Source organism: Euprymna scolopes, chromosome 3 (genome assembly GCF_053919585.1).
Source record: "Euprymna scolopes isolate OS-2025 chromosome 3, ASM5391958v1, whole genome shotgun sequence".
NCBI lineage: Eukaryota > Metazoa > Mollusca > Cephalopoda > Sepiida > Sepiolidae > Euprymna > Euprymna scolopes.
In genome coordinates this window covers 67733011-67742320 of record NC_136484.1, presented here as the reverse complement: position 1 = coordinate 67742320, position 9310 = coordinate 67733011, and the positions used below count along the sequence as shown (strand labels likewise).

The 9310-nt window shown below is 34.7% G+C and overlaps 1 protein-coding gene across 3 annotated transcripts in view; it reads left to right on the top strand.

Moving 5' to 3' along the window:
• Positions 1-318: 318 nt before the first annotated feature.
• Positions 319-9310, top strand: part of LOC145256013 (sodium channel and clathrin linker 1-like) — a 72220-nt gene continuing 63228 nt past the window's right edge. For 2 of the 3 annotated variants that reach the window (XR_013863931.1, XM_080114645.1), the window contains exons 1-2: positions 319-493; positions 9154-9209. Coding sequence is in view for 2 of the 3 variants with exons in the window: in XM_080114645.1 (XP_079970771.1) it covers positions 457-493; positions 9154-9209 (93 nt within the window). In the remaining variant the exon portion in view is untranslated. The remainder of the gene's footprint in view (positions 494-9153; positions 9210-9310) is intronic. The other variant, XM_080114644.1, reaches the window with a different exon arrangement.

The window sequence follows — 9310 nt, the reverse complement described above, 5'->3', positions numbered from 1 at the left end:
ACCTCCCTTCTGTATTAAATTGAAAACATTACATTACATTTGAAACCATCTCAATTATTTTTGAAATATAAAACAAATATTTCACTTTTTAAAGAATTCAAAAGTTACTTCCCCTTAGCATGCACCCTAACCAACCGTCAACTTTTGTTTTTTAGTTATAACGCAGTTACGGTAAAAATACAAAACATCTGTAGTCGTTTAAAAACTTTGTAAGAAACTTTGTTAAGAAACTTTGTAATGATTAAAAATAAATAAGTTATAATTTTAAAATAGATTAATGTTAAGTTTAAAGTTGATGAAAACTTTTTTTTTTTTTTTGTCCGTATCATGGCAACGTGAAAATGCTTAACAATATGGCCGCATTTCATTCTGCCGGATAAATTTATATTTTATTTTTTTATAACGTATATTGTCTACGCAACAATTTTGAAAAAAGAAAGCACCTTTAAAGAGAAAATGGAATCACGAAATGCCCAGTTTCTTATGGACCAAGGTAAATATTTAAATGATGCGAGCGTTTAGATTGCTTCTTCGATGATAATTTTGCGTTTGGCAAGTATTTGTTTACACCTGAAGTCGACCTTACTTGTTGCTCCCGCTTTGGCTTAACAGTAACGAACATTCGTTTCATATTTAGTTCGATTTTGTTTTTTATCGGCCTAAAGGTTTTGAATAAAGTGTAGTAAATGTTCTGATATAACACTTATCGATTCTGTCCTCGGTCAGTGAAAAGGAGAAGTCCGGCAATCCGGCATAGACAACAAACCGAAAAGAGGGTAACGAAACAAATACATAACAAATAAGGGCACTCACTTATGGTGGCGAGTAAAAGTAAAGGAAGTACAGAAAAGTCTGCATGATGTACGTACTCGTTACAGAACGAAGATGTCATATTCCAAAAATAACGTAATTTGATCAAGTAGATTTTTTTGTTTTTTTTTTAATTAAAGAAAATCAAATTTTATTTTATGACTTAAGCCAGTCGTAGTGTTTTGGTCGGAATGATCAAATCCGATGAAATAAATAAAGGGTACACTAGGTGTATCAGAATTTTGGGGAATTTTCGGTATTATTATACAAACACTGTGACAGCGTTAGGGTTAGGGTTAGGGTTTAGGGTTAGGGTTAATTCGCTGTCACGGTGTTTGTATAAATTTACCGAATTTTCGACACCCCTAACACAAAACTGCGAATAAATATATAAAAAAAACTCGTAATTTCTCTGTTTAAAGTGGGTTATTTATTTTCTTTATGGAATCAACTTCCAAAATAAACTTTAAAAGTTGTTTAAAAAAATAATAGAAGTATTATTTTTTTATTTTTTAAAAAACTGTTTATAAAATGCCGGCGCGCCTTCATGCAGCCATTTTTTTAATTATTTTTTTTACCTAATAAAAGCAATTGAATTTTACGAGTTAATTTTTTTTCAATTTTTAAATCGTAAAAATTTAACCAATAGAAAAATTTTGATAGATTTTTAAATCTATCAAAATTTTTCTATTGGTTAAATTTTTACGATTTTTTCAGGGTCAATGTGAAACTTTATGCACTTTCCAATAAACCGAATAAAAAAGTGTTTTTTGGAAATTTACCTGTAAAGTCCAAAGTGTAAAACCCTTTCTTTTTTTTTAAACCACGTTGATTTTTTTTTTTTTTTTTTTTAAGTGGAAGCTTATTTTCTTCTTACATTGTCAAGTAAATATTGGACGCTGACGACATTTTTTTCTATTTGATTCAATGTTTTCTTTTTTTTTTTTTTTTTAGATATTAAAAAAAAATTCACTCGATAAAGTAGAATTAAAATATATTAAATCAAAAATTCATGTATTTCTTTGAGAAAAGAAAAGAAAAAATTCATCGACTGATTTTTTTAAGGGCAAAAACTTATAAGTAAAATGTGACTAGTTTTCAGTTATGGGGACACATATTTCTTCACGCACAAGACTAGACAGCTAACGCGAACGTGTGGTTTTCTATGTCATTTTATCCATCTGCATTTCAAAACAAGAACAAACACTACTTCCGGCGTTTCGCTAACACATAACAATGCTTATGTAATGGCGGCTTTTTCAAATAGTTGCTTAAAAAAATTCTTTTATTTAAAAAAATACATGGAATTTAAAATATAAATATGGATAAATTCTTAACAATGAAGAATGGAAGTACCCATTGAATAGTATTTTTTTATAGGTAAGTGATTTTTTGGAATTTATATATTTATCGAAGCAAGTTCAAATTTGTTGATTTTCTTTAAATCTTTTTTAAAGAAAACCGATTTAAAAAAAAGAAATATTGCATAATTTGCTATTAAACCTGTTATTTTTTTTTAATTTGGTCTTTGCTCCTTTAATTGAAAAAAAAATGAGGGTTTGAATTACATTTTTCAAGTAGTTATAAGCTTGGAAAGATAGGAGGTTGAATTATTCAATTTTTTATCACGCATTTTTAATATCGTTTTCTGACACACCTAAGGGTACACACACCCCCAAGAACGACTTTCGGAATAAACACCCCAACCTCAACATGTAAAGAACAGCTTTCAGAATAAACACCCCCAGCCTCCCCATTTTAAGAATGGCTTTCGTTTTTCTGCAATTTTTTCAGTGGATTATTATTGGTAAGTTACTAATATATAGGGAGGAGGGTGATTCTCGTTCATGCCCGCCAAAATGGTAAATTTTGATTTTCCTACTTAAAAAAAAAAACTACTTGATCGATCTACGTAATTTTTGAAATATGACATCTTCGTTCTGTAATGAGTATGTACATCATACAAACTTTTCTGTATTTTCTTTACTTTTAATTGCCGTCATAAATGACAATTTGAATAAGCACCGAAAGTGTTACCAAAGACAAAATAAGTTACTCTTCTACCTACCTGAATAAGTTTTTAGTGATTTAACTTATTTTAAAGCATTTTTTTTTTAATTCGAAACATAGGTAGTACCGAGTTGCTAAGTTAGAATGACAAGATGGCATTCCTAAACGTATAATATTCATTGTGAGTGCTCATCTATCAGGCTGACAAGAAAGTTCTTGCGTTTTTTAACTTCAAAATTCAGATGAATATATCTCAGCTCAGACAAAATTTTATTAATTGGAATAAGCACCATCAGAATCAACATACTTCTGCCAATGCAAAATAAGTATATTTGTGCCAGTAATGTAACAATCTGGCATTCTGGTGGTGATGAAGTTGCTGAAGATGTTTTTGATATCGCTTAGGTTTTTGAAGCATTTCTTAGAAAGTTGTTGAGATGCTTGAAAAAGTAGTAGTCAGTAGGTGAGAGGTCTGGAGAGTATGGCGGATGAGGCAGAGTTTCGTAGCCCAATTCCTTCAACTTCTGCAGTGTCAGTTTAACCTTATGCTGGATGTTGCTGTTGAAGTTTCTGATGCATTTCATCCATTTGTTGACAGTACTTTACCACCATAATGATTTCGCCTGAATTAAAAAAAAACTGTAAGGCGTTTCTTTTGGTTATCGATCCATTCGTGAGGCATCCATTTATCAACTGCTTTTGTCTTTCCAATCTCTCTCAAGTGGTTGGAAATCGTCATTTATGTCATCCATTTGTTGACAGTACTTCTTCGCTGTAATAGTTTCTGCCTACATTAAAAAAGACTGTAATGGATGAGACTGAATGCAAACCACCAAACAGTCAGCATTACCTTCTTTTGGTGCAACTTTGGCTTCGGGAAGTGTCGTGGAGCTTTGTCGGCGTCTAACAACTGAGTTGATTGTCACCACTTGTTGTAAAAAAACACTTTTCATCACAAGTCAAAACCTGGTTGAGAAACGGGTCATTCTTGTCGCATAAAAAAAGGGAAGATGACACTTCATAAGAGCATTTCTTTTGGTTGTCGTTCAATTCGTGAGGCACCTATTTATTAAGTTTTTTTTTTTTTTATCTTTCCAATCTCTCTCAACTGGTTGGAAATCATTGTATATATTACATCTAATTCAGAAGCAAGTTATCGAACAGTTGTTTGTGGATTGGCTTTGATTAAGGATCTTAATTGATGATTGTCAACATACGATGGCCTACCACTATGCTCATCATCTTCAAGACTCTTGTCGCCACCACAAAATTTCTTAAACCACCATTGTGCTTTGCATTCAGTAGTGGTTCCTGGGCCAAATGCTTTGTTGATATTGGGAGTTGTTTCAGCAGCTTTTAAGCCTAGCTTGGATTGAAATAAGAAAATTGTGTGAATTTGCTTTGTTTTTCCATCTTCAATGTTCTGAAAAGAAGACATAATAGTCTTAAAACGGTTATAATATAATGCTCTTTAAACTGATATATAAAGTAAAGATATCATAACAAAAACTAATTTGAAAATACATCATTTGAAATCAAAATTAAATATTCTGCAAGAACTTTCTTCTCAACCTAATACAATGGACCACTTTCGTGGGCCAGGACACTGGATGGTTGTACATGCTGGCTCTCGATTCACTAGATCTTCTGAAAGCCATTACCTACTGGTCGAAAAGGAAACTTTGGCCCATAAAGTTTGGTTTGGTTGGTTGGTTGGTTGGTTGGTTGGTTGGTTGGTTGGTTGGTTGTTTTTGTTTTACAGCATATCAACCCTTTTCGGGACATTTAATGCCGAATCCAAAGATTTTGAAGAAAAATTTTTTAATAAAATATATTTGGTGTTTTCAAGTTGGTTTCTATTTAACCCATAGTTGGAACCCTAACAGGTACTACCACTCCGGGTCAGAGTGGACCTGGGAGCAATGGTAATTAAAGGGTGGCTCCACACTCCCCAAAGCCCGCAAGCTGGGGCCTCACCACTGGATATAGTTTAAGGTATTTTCCAGGACCCCCATTGAGGGACTTTTACCCTCTGCAGGGGGGCAGTCGGTGTATTCTAATGCCCCACTAACAGGGCCGAAAGTTTGGTTTGGAAAGTTGCAAAATATTTGTGTTGGGCTGCTATTGACCACAAACCTTTCATGCTGATATTCGATAATTGTAACTTCAATGAAATTAAAAATCTCACAATATATGACATCAGAGAGCAGACCCTGATGTACAAATTCAATGCCATATCAATACCAGCCAATGCCAATGATGGGGGAAATGCTACGTCTTGTATTCCTGCACCTCTCACCAGAGTCACATCATCTGAATCGAACAACATAGAAGAATCATTGCAAGCCAGGATAGAATCCTGATACAACCAGGAAGCATTTCTCATCAAAATGGCTAAGGTAGATCATCAATAGCTGAGCCTCATGGATATGATAGAAAAACATAAGGATAATCTAAACCCAACCATTAAAAAGTTCTGGAATATGCAGAATAACCTAGAAATGGTTCAGTCCCTAGTATTCAAGGAAGGGTGTATATTAATCTCAAAAACTATGCCATGAACTCATTGACAAGCTTCATATTGGCCACTAAGAATTCAATAGCATGACAAGCAATGCTAAACAACATTTATTTTTTGCCTGGTATGGATGCACAATTGAAAGAAAGGTGTAATCAATGCAAATGTTGTAACGAAATTGTCTCTTCAAACCATAAGGAACCCGCACTCACACCTGTCGACCCAGGCTACCCTTTCCAGTCAACAGTCAGAGATATTTTCAATATGGCTGGACGGAAATATATAATATATGCTGAAAGGTACTCAGGTTGGACAGAGATATCTTCAATGCACCAAGGTGTCAGGGTATCCACAGTACGCAATATTTTATGCAGGTATTTTGTGAATTATGGTATGTTGGAGGAAATTGCTTATGATGGTGGATTCCTATACAACTTCAATAAAAAGCAAACATTTCTAAAACGAGTATCATTAGCCTATTATCCACAAAGCAATGGCAGAGTTGAATCAGCTGTCAAGCACATGAAGCAAATACTCGCAACAAACATTAGCTCCAGTGGTTCACTGGACACAAAGTAACAAAAGCACTTCTACTACATTGCAACACTACACCACTCGACATAAGTGCGTCACCGACAGAATTCCTGTTCACTCATCCCTTGAGCAACCACTTACCAAACCCTATAAAATTCTGACACGAATGATTGAAACTTACGGAAATGTGCGAGAGGGCAATCAACCAGCGATTCATCAACAACACCAAACATTTATTATGCAGTAACCAATCTTTTTATTTATTCATTTTTTTTTTTTAAATCATGGTCATTTTTTTGATTTCTCAAAAATCATTTTGTGTGTTGGGCAGGGGAACTATTTTTTCTGTTGGAAAAAAATAAATTTAAGCATGAGTAGAAAGTGAACTCTGGGTTTACTTTCGGCAACCCTGTAACTCGCGCATGTCACTTTCCTCATTTTGTCCTTTAGTTCTCACATTCGAAGAGCGATCTGACAAAGAGGAAAAATTGCTGTTCTTTGTGTCGGAAATGTATCTATCTAACACTTATTTTTTACCTTGAAGTCATATTTTCCTTTTTTTAGCTCCTTACATCAAGTAGCTTCATGCTTCGCCTGGAGTAATGTCCATAAAAAGATACTTTATTTTTGTTTTTCCTATATTTATTATGATTGACTAGTGGTTATGCTTCTACCTCTATCTTGATCCTCACGATCCATCAAAATTATTGCCCATTAAGCACAAATCACAGGGGTTGACCACCTATCCATTTATTCACTTAGTGGAATTGTTCCACCTTTCTGTGTCAACCTTTTTTGGTTTTTCATTCTCTATTAGACCAATCCTGGATTAATGGGTAGACATGTATTTATCTCCCCTAAAAATGATTAATTAATAAATGACTTTGATTATATATCCTTAAAAATGCTATCTGGTCCGAAAATGGGTGATCAATACAGCCTAGGATCATAGAAATAGGTAATCATTTTATTTTAAATTTGTCTAACGTCTGAAGTATTAAGTTTTTGTTTTTTTTATTTTTTGTAACCACCAACTTTTCAGGTTTTTTGAGTATTTGCTAATGGATTCAGAGATCATGGTTCAATTCTCAGGTGAGTTGTACAAAATACAAGATGGACTGATAAAATTGCCGCCATAAAAAGGACAACATGATTCCATTTCCATTTGATGAAAACCAGTTTTCTTTCTTTGTTGCAGACCATCTACTATTTGGCCAGTTGTGTACAAATCTCAAGAGGGATAGGAGCCTTCTATCATGTTTGAAAGTGCCACTCTGTTCAACAAGCGAGATCGAAGTTGCACCGCTGTACAACTCATGCTCTCTACCGATCCAAGTTATGACAACAGGACCATTGCCAGCACCCTCAAAATGCGTTGCTGGATTGCCACGAATAACAGGGACATACCCATGGTGACGAAAATAAAGTTTCCAGCCATGGTTATGATCTTTGTTGTGGTTTCAAGTGAGGGTCACATCATGCCACCTTACATCTTTGAAGTCGGCTTGAAAGTCAACACCAACGTGTATCTGAATATACTGGAGTGTGGTGATTCCTTGGCGCAATCATGGGTGTGGTAGCAGGACTTGGTGCGGGTCTGTAAGTTCAATGAGACTCAGGCTTGACTTCAGAACGAGTGCTATGACCTTGTACCCTTCTCTCACTGGCTCCCCCCTCCTCCTCTGATCTGAACCTGCTGGACTACTTCGTTTGGTAATACGTCAAGAACATCACCAACATGACTTCTCACAACACCAAAGCTATCCTGATTGCCGCCATCTGCAGAGTATTTGCCGAGCTCCCGCCAGCGCCTGTGGAAAAGGCATGCTCTCAGTTCTGGACCCATATTGAGGCGAGGATTGAGACGGAAGGCGGCTACATTGAGTAGATGTCAGCTCTATTACATAATCAAGTTCCCTGAATTGATTTTTTCAATAAAAGTTTTAAAATAAATCTGTAGTGTTGTTTTCTTTAGGGCGACACTTTTATCATTCCACCCTGTACTTTGGTAGAGTAGTTGATGAAAAAGAAACCTTCAGATCACCTTCAACTATAGTCCACAACTTTACTTACATGTGAATGACTACAGAAAGTAGTGAAAATAATATTAAACATGAGAACAGTAGTTCAAATAATTGAAATTAAACAATTCTTTACTAATCTCTGATATTATGTTACTGAATTATTGAGATGAGGATTGATTATTCGTATTATTTGGATTATTCGGACTACTGTTCTCATCTTAAGTATTATTCTCACAATGTTTTTGCCGATGTAACCTCCAACCTTCTTCAGGTGTATTTTGTCAGACTCAGCAATCTGTACAGAATTTCAAATGGAACTCTTTATTTAATTCACTGGAGTAGCATGCTCTCATTCTGCCAGCCATGACCAAATAGAAATATTAAATAATTTGCAATTATATTGTTAGTATCACTTGCACTAACTCGTGATAAAGTACTAAGTACAATTCAGTTAGAATTACGTTCTTCTGAAGGTTGAAGGTTCAATCCTCAGTGCGGATAATACTAAGAATACAATTGTGATTACTTAAGACTTCTACCCAATCATGGCTGATGGAACAAGAACATGCTATCCTCATGGCTTAAATAAAGGCTTCTGTTCAAAATTCTGTACAGATTCTCGAGTTTGACAAGATACACTTGAAGAAGGTCAGAGGTTATATTAATCAAAATGTGAAAATAACACTCAAGATAAGAACATTAGTCCAAATAATCCAAACTCCATTCACACACTTCGGCACGCTTCCAAACAATTTCATTCATGCGACCTGACATGATCCTGAATGACTCCATCAAAATGACCCAACATGATCCCGAACAACTCCGTCAAAACGACCCGACACAATCTTGAACAACTCCGTCAATTCGAATTTGAACACTTCTGTGGGAACCATCCAAATTAATTCCGAACCACTCCATGAAAATGACTCAACACAACACGTTACAAGAGCAACCTCAGCAGTTACTCTCTGAATGACTCCAGTATTGGCTTTTTTAGCCCTTGGATGAACTTTTCACCATAGGTAGGTTTGACTAAGACAATTCTTGAGCACTTCCACGCATGCTCATCAAACAGAAGTTTTAATCTTTTAAAGTTTCAACTAATTGAGCTTTGATTTAATTCATAACCTAAAAGTTGTTTTTGAAGGTTTTACTTTTTTCATTTCAATGTATTATATCAGAAGACAAGGTCTCCATAGATCTTTCAATGGTTACTCTAATGTGTATTATATTTTCAATTTCTTTCTTTTGTTTTAGTCCAAAGATTGAACAATGAATTATTCTGGTACCAAACCCAGCAACATTTCAATAAGGTAATGTAATACTTCTTTTTGTCTTTATGTCTGAAAATTTACAATGCTACATAATTAAGGAACCATATCATTATTGTCTTAGAAACTGCTCACATTACATT